The sequence below is a fragment of the Ananas comosus genome, linkage group 22 (genome assembly GCF_001540865.1).
Source record: "Ananas comosus cultivar F153 linkage group 22, ASM154086v1, whole genome shotgun sequence".
In the NCBI taxonomy this organism is placed as follows: domain Eukaryota; kingdom Viridiplantae; phylum Streptophyta; class Magnoliopsida; order Poales; family Bromeliaceae; genus Ananas; species Ananas comosus.
In genome coordinates this window covers 7802422-7818295 of record NC_033642.1, presented here as the reverse complement: position 1 = coordinate 7818295, position 15874 = coordinate 7802422, and the positions used below count along the sequence as shown (strand labels likewise).

Here is a 15874-nt window from a genome sequence, read left to right as displayed (position 1 = left end):
TTTTTACTTTCAAATTTGAGTTAATTATTTATTTTAGGGTTTTTTTTTGAATTCAGCCCCCTAATTTTTTTTACAAACGATCTTAACAAATTTATATTTATATAAATAGCTATCTCCTTGCCACGCGAGTGCCTAGTTTAAGTTGAATTTAAACACGGTGATCCAAACGTGCAGTGATTGGATCACAGTATTTTTCTTTTTTAAGTTAAAAAGGAGGGACTAGAATGTGAATATGAGCATACTGATTCAATCACCGTGTTCAACTTTAAAAAGCAAATATGGCGCTCGTGTGGTAAGGAAGGAGTCATATAGTGCAAATATAAATTCGCTAGGGTTATTTGTAAAAATTTTTTTTGAGGGCTAAATGCAAAAAACCCTTTATTTTAATGAATTTCTAGTTATAAGAATTGCATAAAGTCTGGTAATTGAACCTGTAAATATAAACGATGTATTCAAATTTTAACATCAAAGCGCCATTGACGGACTCAAATCAAACAAATTGAAAAGTTGAATAGTAAAATTAAAAATTTGAAAGATTAAATAATCAATTCAAAATGATACATATTTTATGCAAATTTTGTACGTATTCACCAAAAAGATATACAATAATTATTGGATATTAAGATTCTGCGAATAAAATTTTTATAGAGTATTTTTTTTCGTTTTTGTCGACTCATCAATCTGACTCAAAATAGAAAAAATAGAAGCACTTTTCAGAAACAACCTAAAAGTATAAATTCAGAGGACTAAACAATTCAATTTGGATGCCAAACTGGGCCTTAAAAACATACACCCAAGCGAAAAATTATGGCCGTTAAAAAAAAATCTTTTAGACCGTTTGTGACATTCCGTCCAATCAGTTAGACCAAGCTTCTCTAAAAATTCTAATGCGAAATTGGTCACAACATTTTATATATATATATATGATCACCAGTTATTCCATATAGCTGTGAATAATATAATTACTATAATCCGAGCTCTCATAATTTCATACATAATTTCTTTTCCATCCGATGTAGGACAATTAAAGCATCTTATAAAATTGGTTGTAGCTGAAAACGAGATATTCATTAGGCCGAACAGACACTAAGTTTTAAATTAGAGCTTCTCTTTGGTGTGCGAGAGCATTCCAGCTTCTCACTGCATTACACATCCACCGGATAAAAAGCCCACATTTTGGGTAACAAGATAGGCTACAGCACATCTTACATATGGAGGGTTTCTGGGATCAAAGTGAGGGGGAAAAGAAAAATGAAGAGAAAGAACAAAAAGATCTGGTTTGGGTAGGAAAAATCATGACCATAAGATGCAACTGTGAACATGGAACCTACAACACGCGATGCGCGGCAACTCGACACGATCTAGAGAGGCAAAAGCAGCACAGGGCAAGGGATGAACTCGGCCAACAAGTTCCCGTCCACGTGCTTCGAGTGGATTGCTTCCATGCTTAAGACTACCAAATCCAAGTTGAGGTCGTCGGCGACCTCGCCGATGATCGCAGTCGGCTTCTTCCCTTCCCCAAGCCGCTCCATCAACCCAAACTCCTTAAATCCGCCTGGCCAAGAGTGACAGTTTCACAATAAAGTTTCACTCAAGCCTCTCACATCAAGCATAAAATATCTACAAACAATCTTGGTAATAGTTTAAGGTTGCAGAAATCGGTCGTTCTTTCGATTTAATTTCCCACCGGGCCCATTTATTGTATTTAATATAAATCGTATCTCCAATCTATGGAACATCTAGAGTCCAATGTCAAATATAAAATGGACAACATAAACATTGTAATAGCCTGAGTTTTTCACAGATATTGATATTTTCACGTCTTGGAGCAAGGGTGAAGGAAACTTACCTTCTGAAAGGTGCCATCTGATGCTAGAAAGTTGAGCGTCGTGCTCTGGGATGGACTCTTTCGGCTTGTCATCGATAACTGCAAAGAAAATCATTCTTATGTAACTCCTCAACTGAATTTTAAACAGCGTAGCTGCAGTTGAAGGGCATACCGACGACTGTAATGTCTGATCCGTACTTTTTCGCTAGAGAAGTGGTAGTTGCTGCAGCCTGAGAAGACAATTCCAAAGGCTATGAGTAACAAACATGAGAATTTTGCAGTTGAGGTCTACACAGAACAGAACAAACAGTATTCAGTGAAAATATGTCAACATCAACATATAACAACCTTCATCTGAGTTTAGGCCATCTAATCCTAACTAGACAAATTAGCTAATCGATAACTTTAGCTTAAAACATAAGCCTAAATCCAAGTTCATCTGACAATTTTCCATCGAAGCAGCCCAACCCAGACATGTCTTTGAACTTAACATGGCCGACATTATACACTGAATGCATACACTTTGGAACCACAATATGTCACAGTACTCCAGAATATGAGGGAGAATAAGAGAGGTCTTTTTTTTTTCTTTTTCTTTTTTTGGCATTTTCTTCTACATGGCTGGCATTATCAATGTTTCCTTATAGCAAGTATTAAAATAAACTCAAATAGGTAATTGACAACATCAATATAGAAAAGACCTGTCTGGTTCCCTCTGAGAGATAAGGGTTCCGATCAGTGATTGGAAGGAGGATATGCTTGATATTCGCAAAAGCATCAACAGCCAAAGTACTTCCAGATTCATGCACTGCCCTTACTGACAAATTCATGAAAGAACAGTTAGTCTTTATCCATCTACCACCTAAGTCATCCAAATTAACCAAATGACTTCCAATGATCCTCAACTCCACTGGGTATCGAAAAGATAGAATAGTTTCAAGCTAGTCATACACATAGGTTGTAAACAAACAACGTAATGTAAATATTCTATAATAACAGTAGCAACTGTTTACAATCCATTTCCCTGTTATTTGTTCCATAACAAGTGAGAAATTATGGTCCATCAGATTATTCTTCTATAAGGCAAACAGTACAACATATCAGGAGCATCACTTCTTCATTCTACGAAAAGGAAATTGTAAATGCACTTGTCTCAACATGCTTGTCTTGCAAACCCCACACACTCCAAACACCCCCCCCCCCCCCCCCCCCAACTTCCTTGGCTTGCATCACATTTAAGAATTGAAATCAAATAGGAAACTGCAGCACAGAAGGAATAAAACTGGCACTCCTATACCTAGAATGTTTGCAAAAAGGTTAACTCAATTTGAAAGGTAGTTATATTATAAACTGTTACTAGTTACAACACCAGCAAGGCATTACTATGAGGGGCATATCTAGTTCTCTTAATAAGGAGCCTGGATTGCTACAGTAGCAAAAACGGTCAGATGGATCACGGACGAATGGATCCAAACATGCATCCATTAAACAATGCTCAGGAAAGGGGGATAAAATATAGAGAAAGCTAGGATCATGCATATGTTATTGAGTTGGTTGCCTTCTAACTACTAGTATAGTGGCAACGTAAGTAACACCTTGGGAAAATTGAAATAATATAGTAACCGAACATATAAAGAACATATAGCACCAGCGCGTCATTTAATTACAAAAATATGTGTTACCACTCACTATTGTAAAGTAAGCACTCATTTGAACTCCTAACACTCCTTCGAACTCCAAAGTCCCAATATGTAAATTTAGATACAAATCCTATCAGATCCATGACAAGAACCTAGAAAAAATGTGAATAAGAGGATAAAAAGGCTTGGTCGCATCCTGGGAACTCTATGGTGGCAAATTCATCTGGCCAACAATGGGTGCTGAAAAATTTTAATCATCTGCTTTTCTAATTCAAAGGAACAAAAGTGTCCTTCATAAACCCCCAATCAGCTACGCAGTAGTAGTAGCCTAGTACGCAGTGACAATATTTAGCTCTCAGATGTAGCCCGTAGTCCTTTCTAATCTACTTCGATTTTCCTAGAACTATCTATGATCAGACAGCAGAGGGTGAAAAGCATGCCATAATATAAATGCTTCCTTCTGCTTCTCTGTAGCATCTTCAAAATTCTCATCAACCATGAATATTATAACCATAACTGCAATTGATTTGATGTGTAAATTCAACTCAGAGGTCCAATTAATCCCTATCAGCTACTAAATAATCGCCACCAAAAATAGACTTAAATTGCTTGAGGCCCCCTCAGAGTTGCAAGCTGGTCCAAGTATTGCAGAGTTTCGAAATGCAATCTATAAATTGAATAAGTTAGGATTTTTCTCATTTCACTCTGTCATTAAAATTTAAAACAACAATCTGATTCAGAACAATTTTACCTAGAACTGTTGCTTTCTACAAAATGTACATTTGATTTAATCACCGCCTATTATTATCCTATTAAAATCAGATTGGGAGTAGCTGATGATTAAACATACCATCTTATCATTTCATAGTATAAAAAAATTATAACATAAATACAATTGCATAACAACAAAAGCATACCAATTTTTTCAGTGCATTCGACAGTACTTATCTACCTGTGTCTTTCAAAGAACTGGATGATAAATGCAGTGTACTAATGCATACAATTTGGCGCCATCTGAATGCTGAAAGCTTTCAGAAATGTTAATGGCTACTGAACAATCACCAAAATGTGCTAAGAATCAAATAAGACTTCTCTGTTTAAGAGAAAACTACAAGTATTTTGCATTATTGCTGCAAAGTAACGAGATTGCGAATTTTGTTTCTCAGAGTTTCAATTATCAAATATATCTGTCAACATGTTGAACTTTTGCAAATTTACCCCTCTATCTCATCTTAGCATACTAAAGTTGATTTTATTTATTTATTTATTTTTGATGCTGCACAAATCACCATCCTACACTTGAATAAATATCAATTAAAGTATTTTTACGGTCATTTTCCATTCCTAATGTCTATATTCTATCTCCCATGTCTAATTACCTAAAATCATAAATCCTAAAAATTTTGAGGAGACAGAATCGAGAATTAGAACTTTGCAGCGACAAATCGACAATTTCCTTTTTTTTTTCTTTTATTTTTTTCTTTTATTTTTTTTTTGCGGGGATTAGCATTCAATTGCCCCAAAACCTAATCTGAGCTCCAAAAAAAGAATTGAGATGCGCGTAAGCGATCACCAATCCCGCTGTTTAAGGGCGCGGCGGAAACAACACGGAGAGGAGGAACTAGTATCGAGAACGGGAGAGGAACAAGGCGAAGCGCACCTCTGCGTCGGGATCTTCGGAGGAGGGAGACGGAGGGGGAGAGGGCGCTCCTCCGATTGGGTCTGGGACGATGGGAGGCGAAGAGGGCGACGGAGAGCCCGCTCGCCGGCGGCGCCAGCTCGGCCCCGGCAGTGGCGGCGGAGGAGGGGGGGGCAGTGGCGCGGGGGAGGGGAAGGGGGAGGACAGAGTGAGCGAGCGCCATGGACGAGAGAGAGAGGGGGAGAGAGAGAGAGAGGCTAAAAGTGTTGCGGGGAAGGTGTTTGATATAATTACCGTGAGAAATGAAGCGACGAGAGAGCGTTGAGCAGCTTCGAGAAGAGAAATGGAGATTTAAGGGAGAGAGAGAGAAAGAGAGCAGCGTCGATAGTGATAGAGTGATAGTAAGTAAAAGGGGAACCAGAAAGAAGACCCTGGAACATAGAGAATTGTTTAGGATTGCAAAAACAATACACCACTTTATCCATTCCAAAAAATTACATTCTCTTTATTGAGCTTGAGTGCGTACTATACTATCGATAGTAAATGATTCCATTTATTATTAATTTATTTTTGATAATAAATCTTTCAAATCGACGATCGATATATTTAAATTATCTAAAATTTAAATTTTATTATTCTTTTGACATCACTAACCGAACAATCAAATAATCGCTAAATCTGTAATTTTAATGGTCAATATGATGCGTTTACTCATTTAACGGTATAAAAGAGTCCAAATTAATTAAATTTTTTTTTTCAAATCTAGACTATAGATCTTAAATATAAAAATTATATCATCACTTTTCGAAGGATAGTTATTTTTAGCCATTCATTTTTTGTTCACTTAATGGACAAGAGAACAATATCGAGAAAGCGTAAAATTTGATTTTCAGATAGTTTAAATAGTTTAAATCTAATTTAACAATATTAATCGTTAATTTGGAAAGTCTATCATCAAAAACAAATCGGAGCCGTTTACTACCGATAGTATTCTAGAAAAGCTCCTCATTATTCTGGTAAAAATTTTTAAAATTCGTTTGATTCATAATTTGTAATATTTAGATCATTATTTATATTTTTATTAAAAATACTCAAATTATTATCATTCAACTTAAATTAGACAGTAGTAAAAAATATTAGTAAAATAGTGAATTCATGGATTAGGAGGTACTTTTATTTTTAATACTCTATAGGAATTATCAGTTACTCCATTAATAAGAATATATTCAAGTTCTTAACAATTTTCTAACCTAAGTGATAAACTTATCATTCTAAACATAAGCTATACAATATTTTCTCAATGTTACAAATTTTGAACTAAACAACCCTATATATTAGATTGATGACACTAATTTGATTGTTACATAATTTTTGTGATTTTAGTAACAAATCCAAGAACATAGAGATTTTTTTTTGTTTTTTTTGTTTTTTTTTGGGCTCCAGCCTTTTTTGTCTAATTGCGCAAATAGCACTCAATACTGAACTATGCCGAAATAAAAGTATCAACCCCTTAATACTTCTACATTTTTTTTTTTTTTTTATGATAGCGAATTTGACTTGACGATCAATATTATTACACATCATCTACATCTCGTGAACTGTATATGAAGCAAATTTTATGATTCTTTGACATTATTTATTTAGTGATCAAGTGGTCTCAAATATTATAATGCCCCAATAGTCCCACATCGGATGAGATACTGATTCTAATCAATTGTAACGATCCGACCCACTAGCAACAATAACTCGTTGGACCCAAATTACCTGCCCAAAATGCTTAAATCAAGTTATTATTACTAACGTGTAGGCCTCATAAACTAACAAATATGTAAGGTTACAGAACTAGACAGAAACTAGCAAAAAAATTATTGTCAATTTCGTAAATTGACAATAATCTTTTTGCTAGTTTCTGTCTGATTCTATAGCCTTACATATTTACTAGTTTAGTAGGTGTGCGGCATCTATTACGCTTCAGGCTTGAGGCGTGACAAACATACTTTATATATGTAATTAAAATTTATTGATTTTGAGACCACTTAAATACCAGATAAATAATGTTAAAAATTAAAAATTTGTTTTTCCGAAGTACTTACATTGAGACATAAAATCACGGTTAATAATATTGATCAACAATTTGGTGCCTTTTCATTGAATACGACGTGGAAGTGCCAAGAGATTGGTATTTGTAGAAGTATTCTAGCTCGACTCATAGAATTCAATGAAATTCTTAGAAAAGAACTAGTTGAATTTATTTTTTAGTTGAATTTTACTCTCAAATTTTCAAATATTTTTCGGTTTCATTTTTAACTTTTTTTATTTTAATTTTATAAAATATATAAAGTTATATATTTGATAAATAAGTTTTAGATAACTTTCTTAGTAAATTATTCAAAACTTTAATGATTTAAATTATATCAGAGAGAAAAAAAAAATACAAACACAATTTTAAAAATGTTTTAAAAAAAATTAGAAAAACAAAGCGGGCCGGGTCGTTTTAGACTCCGAATCAGGTTCCTAAACAATTGAACATCTTTAAAACAGTAAATGGGCTGTTAATGGGCCGGATCCTTATAGATGGGAAAAATAAGAGAAAATAGTCCCAATATATATTTTCCCTTTTTCTTAAAAAAAAAATGTGTAAATAGTTAAATTTTGAGTTCTTCGTCCGAATATTTTTCCTAATTTTTCATATTGATAAAGGGAATAGTATCCACAATCTATAAAGAGATCAATAGTTTAAATATTTTGTATTATTAATTAAAGTAAAAATGTAAATGCACGGATTTCTCAACTTTTGATCCATTTTGAAATAAGTTATGCTACTAAATCTTACATCTCTCTATCCGAGAATTCATTTTCTTTCACACTAGTCTTATTACAACGCTATTTTTTAATATTTAAAACATAAAAGAGTCATCTAAAGCGGGTATATGGATTGGGTCACCCAACTTTCGAGTGTAAAAATAAGGGTAAACTTCAAATACCACCCCCGTGATTTCGTACTTTCTTACTTTAGTACCCTATGGTTTAAAGTGTATCAAGTTAGTATCCTGTGGTTTCATTTTTATATTTTCGTCAGCTTTTTCGTTAATATTTCGTTAAATTGTATACAAAAAATTTCAGATATCCCGTATAGGTTTATTGAATATTCACTTTAGTACCTTTGAGTTTTGAAGTTTTTCCTAAAAATAACATATCTCCTTTAAAGTAGAATCAAAAACTTTTTCTTTTTTTTATTTTGTCGCGCCGTTGTTTTTCATTACATTGATGTGTGAAAATGATGATTATTCTTTCTCGCCACGGGGTTATTTTATTGAGGGGTCATTAATTTAATTTAGTTGGATGTAATTATAAATATAATATAGTTAAAAATATATATAGCTAAAAATGCATCAGTTATATGTGCTGAGCATAGTGATATAGAAGAACATTATTTGATATTGAGATTAATAACTCATAGAACTCCAAAAAAGCATATGTGCTTGCTCTGCATTTTTATTCATTATTCTTAACTCAAAAGCTTCCTCAATTTAATTATATACAGAATTAGAGTGGTAACTGTAGAGATAAATTTTGAAATATTTTCTATTGGATTGATCTCTTTTGGGGGTAACAAGGTATCAGAGCTAGTTCTAATCTCCCTTAGTTCTAAGATTCCTTAATTCAATTTCTGTATCCGTGTCATTCGGTGACATTTATATATTCCAATCTCCTATTCCATTATCTTTATCCTATTGTGTTTTTCATTACCTCTTCATCCAGTCTATGTAGTATGACTTATCTGATATCCATCACGCACTAAGCTGATTTTTGGCAATATTGGGGAAAAATATTTCTTTAGAAAACTCGTTAACAGCTAAGACCAGCGCAAACTATCAAAATTACAATATTTAATCACAATTCATAAAAAAAAAAAAACATGTTCAAAACCATTAAGTCTACAAATTTTAATCTTACACACAAAGAAATAGTTACAACTCTTTGTTGTTTCTCAAGCACCCTCTACTTCATAACTTGTCAATCACAAATATAAAATCTTTCGATTTTATTCGAACTTCGACACGCAAAAAACGCAATCACCTGCACTTGGATTCAAACTCGAACATTTTTCACGTTACCACCCTGCAGTCCAGCCTCACTCCGTCCCCGCCGGTCAGGCTGCTCATTCTGATCATCGCCTTCACGAACGCCCTCTCGAAGGCCTTCTGCGAGTCTGCGAACCGCGCGACGAGCTCCATAGTCTTCCGGTGGGTCAGGAGCGCCTCGTCGGACGAGAACAAGCCCTTCCCCTGCAATAGAAGCTTGTAGTAGGTGTTGTCGAACACCGTGTTGGTCGAATCCATCGCCGACCCCGCGCTCCGCACCTTGTTGTGGGCCGGGCACGCCTTCCTAAGACTATCTGCGAATGCCGGGTTCATCGACGGGTCGACGTCGTCCGTCGCGTCGAAGTTGTGGATTCTGTTCTGGAATGAGGAGCAATGTGCAAATCCAAGGGTGTGACCACCTACATATGCAAAGTTGTCGCAACACTTGAACAGTATTAGATCCAACCATTTTAAATTTTTCTACATATTTGTTGTAGATTATAGGTTAAATTACAGAAAACTCTCTTATAAATACTCGTTTTTTCACCTTTCTTTCTTACTATCAAAACTTCATATTTTACCCCCTCAATATTTTAAGTTGTGCATTTAACCTCCCTCGGTCAAAGTTTCATCACTATTCTGGCAATTTTTTATAATTTATACCGAAAATATCCTTCAAAATAACAAAAGTATATTAAAAAATTATTCTTTCTTATAAAAAAAGTAAGAGTAATTTAGTCATTTTTTCTCTCCATTAATACTGTATCCCTCTGAAAAGATTTCTGAAATTTTAACGAAGCAAAATATAAGTTTTTAAAAATTAAAAGTCGGAAAGAAAAAAATAAAAAAATAAATATCTACAAAAAGATTTTCTGTAATTTATTAATTTATTTTCTATTGTTGAGAGTATATGGTTGTAATTAACCTCCTGACAATATGGAATTGAGAAGTACTCTTTCAATTATTTTAGTATCTCAAAAGTACATTAATTAATGAAGTGTGATCTTCTAATTTCTTTAAATGCTACATTAAGGCTAATTCAAAGGGTAAATTTACTAGTTTGAGTACATATTTTAGTCTAGTTGATCATATTTTTACACCATAAAACCAACAAAAATTCGATTGAACTTGCGATTTGATGTTTTTTTTTTAAATTTTTCATGCCACAGATAATATTATTAAAGGTCACTATTTAATTTTGTTTTTGACATAGTATAATATTATTCTTCATTATGCAAGATGGAATCACATTATTATTATTATTATTATTATTATTATTATTGCAAAGTTTAACCTGGAAGGTTGGTGAAGTAATGGATATAATAATTCCATTTTATATTGTGGTTGCTACACTAATATGACAGTTGGTATAACTAGCTAGTGCTTTTTATTTTTTTTTTTGGTAAAAATGTATAAGGCTTATCTTATCATCTGTAGGCCATTTTGATTCGACTATTCAATCATTCAAAATTTCAATTTCAGTATCTAATTTTTTAATTTATTGGATTTAAGTCTGTTGACGATTTTTCCAGTGCAAAATTTAAATTAATTATTTACTTAATGAATATATAGCGATACGAATTGTAGAAAATAAACTCGTAGAGATAAACGATACATTCAAAATTTAAAGTTAAAAAGTCATTATCTAGCTGAAATTAAATAAATTTAAAATGTTTGAAGATTATATAGTTAAATCAAATTTGATGACAATTGAGATAAATTCTACTTACTTTTACTTTTTTTTTTTCCCTCCTATTTAAATTTCCACAGGAAAATGTATGTGGATTCAAAGTGCTTTGAATCAGTACCAACCAGAGAACTGAAAGGACAAAAGAGAAGTGGGAGGCTTTGTTTTTGTGGAAGGTATCCAACAAAGTGGTTTCTATGTCCTTGTCACTGTCCTTCTAAAACAATGCAACATTTGTGCGAGAATCTGTGCTAGTTGATTTACATTTTTAGTTAAATTTATTTCTAAATGAAAGAAACGAAACGGATAGCGTGCTACCTATTTTTCAACAAAAAAAAAAAAAAATTCACTACAAAATGTAAAAAAATTTTAGCGAATTTTTCTTTCATGCTTTCGACATTGAAATTAGTTTTTGGGCTTGAAAACCGAACTCTTTGGTGATGACTACGATGAAGAAGCTACTAGTACTTTTTCGACCAGCTCTACTATTAACATGAATCGGATGTGCTTATGGAAAGTACCATTTTTATTCAATTATAGAATGTATAGATCTGTCGATGTAAAAAATTAGTTCTGTTAATAATACCGTGTTGTGCTCATTCATATTTTTTATATGTATATTCAGAGTTGAGCTGGAATACTATCGGTAGTAAACTGGCTCCGTTGTCACCCATTTTTTTTCAATGATAGAGCCTTCGAATTGACAATCGGCACCGTTGAATATGATCTATACCACTTGAAATATTTAGAAAACCAGATTTCAAATCTTTTCGATATCATTAACCTAATGATCAAATGGTTTCAAAATTTATAATTTTAATGGTAGATATGAGGTGTTTTCATGTTTAACGGTGTAAAGCTATCCAAATCAATTGAATTTTGGTTAGAAAATTCTTTAAACTATTTAGAACAAGATCTATACTCTCGATCTTGATTATAAAATTTCTATCATCACTTTTTAGAAGATATTCATTTTCAGTCGTTCATTTATACGCCCACTTGATGGACAAGAGAATAATATGGAAAAAGCATGAAATTTGATTTTTAGATAATTTAAGTGGTATAGACATATTCAACAGTGCCGATCGTCGATTCGAAGGCTCCATCATCGAAAATAAATGGGTGGCAACAGAGCCGGTTTGCTACCGATAGTATTCCAGCTCAACTCTGTATATTCAATAGTTTGTGCATTAAAATTCGCAATAGGGTTTGGTAACCTCACCTGAGAGTGCCACAAGGTTTCCTGTAGATAAACCTCTTTGGGAGAAGCTCTGCTTCAGCTGGGAGAAGTTGAAGGTGGGAGCTGGCAATTGGGATGTGTCACTGGCTCTTGAAATCTTCCCATCTTTCCTTCCTGTCGGAACCTCCCATATGGGCCCTCCAGACTGCAGCCACGAGAATTAGAGATGTCAAAAATAGAATAAAATAAAATAAAATAATAAAAAATATTGTAATTTGTTTCGCTGTCACTCAATACCACACATTCTAATCGATTTTTAAATTACAAGATTCGTTTCTTTAGTAAAGTGGAAAAGGACAGGACACACATAGACTTAACAAATGTTATATGTTAATAAATAAGCTACATATATGTGCTAAGATATATATATAGTTATTAGGTAACAAGGCAAAAATTTATCTTCAAGGTTATTGATGCTGATGTGTTAAATTAACTTGTTGAACCCAATACCTAATACAAATTCTTAAATAAAGAATTTAAGGTAAGCTTTATGTGACAAGCCATTTTGCCATGTGACATGTGGTCAAGAGTTGTCAAATTGAAGACATATTATGTAGCTTATGTCGGATCATCGGCGCTAACCATTTATCCCAAAATCTCGAACTGATAGAAATACGCAACCAATTCACTTAAGACGTATAAATACAGCGTCCACGAGTCTCAATTGTGACTCGGCCCATCCGGCCTCACACCACTTTGAACATGACTAGGCCAACCCAGCCTCACGCTATTTCAAATGTGACTCGGCCCAACCCGGCCTCCCACCACAAGGCAGGATGCTGGTCCATTTAAACTAACAGCTTAGGGTTAGGACTAGTTTGGAAATGTGATAATAATCGAGCGCAGTTATCGATCTCTACTTACTATGGCCACTGCATCTCTCGCCGCTAGCGCTAGTATGTCCGCGCAGGAGACCACCCCCGGGCACAATTCCTCGACCGCCTTCTTCGCATTGTCAATCACGTAGAATGCGTGGAGGGAGATGTTGGGTGGCCCGTCCTTTTCCGCCGTGTTATTCCCCTGTGAGTCCACCAACACCGACCCGTCGCAACCCTACATTTTAACATACATTTATATAGTGGGCACTATCAGCTGAGGAGCTCTCCAGTGAAGTTTTGTCGATACTATCAGCGCATGATGAAATGAATATGCGTGAAAGAGAGATCTAGAGAGATTGTTATGGAGAGAGGCCGGAGCGAACCCTAATGAAGCAATCGTGGAAATGCATGCGAAGCAACGCCGCTGGAACGGTATTGTCGTTGGCCGTAGCTTTCTTAACGGCCTCCTCCACGGCTTCCTCGACTCCGGGGCAAGTTTCAGCGTAGTAATCGACCATGAGCGCGTTAACACCGACAAGTAGAAGGGAGAATGCGAGAAGAAAAGAAGCGATAAGCGCGGCCATTTGTATATCTTTTATCTCTCTTTCTCTTTTTCTCTGATGTGGAAGGGGTGAGGAGAGATGATGGATATATATATAGGAGAGTGATGAGAATGTGTGTATGTGTGAGTGATGGAGTTGTTATTGTGCTCATACAGAGGGTTAAGATAAAAGTGTGTTTGGTGAAAATGAATAATGAAACATGGATAATGAAGTAGTGTTTCTAAAGCTTTAATTCTCTCTCTTAGCTGACCTATAACTACACTTGTCCTATTCTCATATTTGTGAACCTTAATTAATTTGATAATATATATGGGTGATGGAATATTATTAATGTAGATTGGGTATCTAACATATGAAGGGGCCATGTGATGAGCAACAAGATATATATATACCAAACATTTATTATGAAAAGGGGTGGTACAACATGACCTTTCATGGAGTGCTTGATTTGCTTGTGGAATTTTAAAAATTTATATCAAATAGATTGTGGTGAATTTTTGCATGCATGGTATATATGAGAAATGTTGTTTATGTGAGAAGTGATAATGACCCAATAACAATATTACCTAACACCACTATCCAGAGGATTTTGATGCAATGGATTGAGATCTTATTGTTGAGGAAGTTTCATACATATATACCAAGCAAGATGTATGAGCCAATTCTATTAATTAATTAATTTCTTTTTATTTTTAATCTCTCAAACTCTAACACATGATTATGTACCATATGGTAAGTTAAGCAGTACTGCTTTAAAAGCTTAAGCTAGCTAGTAAAAAATAATGTTTCAAGTAATCGTCGATGCAGGATTTTTTTTATCAAAAATATCTTATTATATACTTAACACTTTTTCTCATGTGGAGAATTGATTTTGACTATAAGCCGAGTCTGTGAATTTGAAGTAAAGAGATGACCTCAATCTGGATTTGTTGTTTCGAGACAGTACAATTAAAACAACCATATTTCTGTAAAAACTTAAACTGCTACGAACTGTCTTTTCAATCAACTTTTCTCATCTTTGCCTCACCCATGTAGCTTAATTCACCTACTATATGAATGAAGCGGGTAGCATGCTACCTTTCTCTCAAAAAAAAAAAAAAAAAAAAAAAACTTTTCTCATCTTTCAGATAAGCGAAAAAGTCGATAGTTAACAAAAAGATGAATAGCTAGGCAGCAGCAGTAAATATCGTTTTCGTCGACGGATGTAAAGATCATTAGCTATTCTGTTAAACCAGTAGGAGTAAAGCATCAACCACAAACACCAACACATAACTTTACTTCGCAGTGATGTTAATGAAAAAGTTTACATAGCTTATTTGTTAGAGCAATCAATTACACAACGTACGACTTGCACAGTAAAGTGCATGGCCTGGAGTGAGATGGATCTGTAGCTAGCAACTAAAGGAGATTGGTGGTTGAACCTGAACTATCATAAGCTAATACCACTATAAGCTTTTCCTGTGTAATTAAACTTCTTTTCTAACCACCTTTTAAGTGGACCCATGCATCATATGGGAATGTATATATATATATGTTGAGGTACTTAGTAATATATATGAGAACATTATTGTAGTAGGGGTGTGGTCCTATGTATATATAAGTTGGAGTAGGAGGGGACTTAGTACCCAACACATTGTCGCCACTCGTTTAGTGTCCTTTTGGATAGCTCGAATATTGCTTTGATGAGCTAATCATGCAACAGTTCATCTTTTTGTGTATCTTGTGTCATCTTAATGCTTTTTTGAACGCTTGACTTTTTGAGTAGTTTTTCTCTTCCGAGAATAAGCGAAAAGATAGACGAAATGTTTAGAATATGTTGTAACGGGAAGTTAAAATGAGCTTAGTCACAAAAGTATAGAAATTTTGACTTAATATGAGAACTGTATATATAGCAGATAAACGTTGAATAAATTAAAAGTCTAGTTTTATTCTAATAGATCAAAAATTGAAACAAGTTTTTGACGCGTAAAAGCAATAGTGTCCATTTGAAACTTCTATTTCTACTAGAGAAAGGCCATTAAAATTATTCATATAGTATAAATGCTTTAATATCTTGTCAAACAACTCTTCAGGAGCTCAAGCATTTAAATAAAAAGGGCTTATTTGCCTTTTACTGCTATTCAAAATTTTCAAATTTATTCTAAAATTATCAAAATATTCTTTTAAATTTCAATCCCATTCGTGAATTTTAGCTAGGACAAATAGAAATATTTGAAGGAATATTTTAAAATTAATTAGGGTGTTTTTGGTCTTTCAAATATATATAAGATATTTTTAATATTTTGAAGGACATTTTAGATATTATTCCAAATAAAAGAGGTCCTCCCAACGGTGTTAGAATGATAGTGATAATCTCGCATTAGATGCAGTGCTT

General features: G+C 34.1%; 2 protein-coding genes across 2 annotated transcripts; both read right to left on the bottom strand.

Annotated features, from left to right (window-relative positions):
* LOC109727662 lies at positions 963-5552 on the bottom strand. The gene is made up of 5 exons (XM_020257832.1): positions 5129-5552; positions 2530-2645; positions 2001-2058; positions 1850-1927; positions 963-1555 (listed from the first exon to the last, which is right to left on the bottom strand). Exons 1-5 carry the CDS (start codon positions 5328-5330, stop codon positions 1362-1364), a joined length of 648 nt encoding a protein of 215 aa, XP_020113421.1. The 5' UTR covers positions 5331-5552; the 3' UTR covers positions 963-1361.
* On the bottom strand, positions 8981-13836 carry LOC109727678 (peroxidase 64). The gene is made up of 4 exons (XM_020257848.1): positions 13321-13836; positions 12984-13172; positions 12102-12264; positions 8981-9611 (listed from the first exon to the last, which is right to left on the bottom strand). The coding sequence occupies exons 1-4, from the start codon at positions 13519-13521 to the stop codon at positions 9217-9219; spliced, it is 948 nt and encodes a 315-aa protein (XP_020113437.1). The 5' UTR covers positions 13522-13836; the 3' UTR covers positions 8981-9216.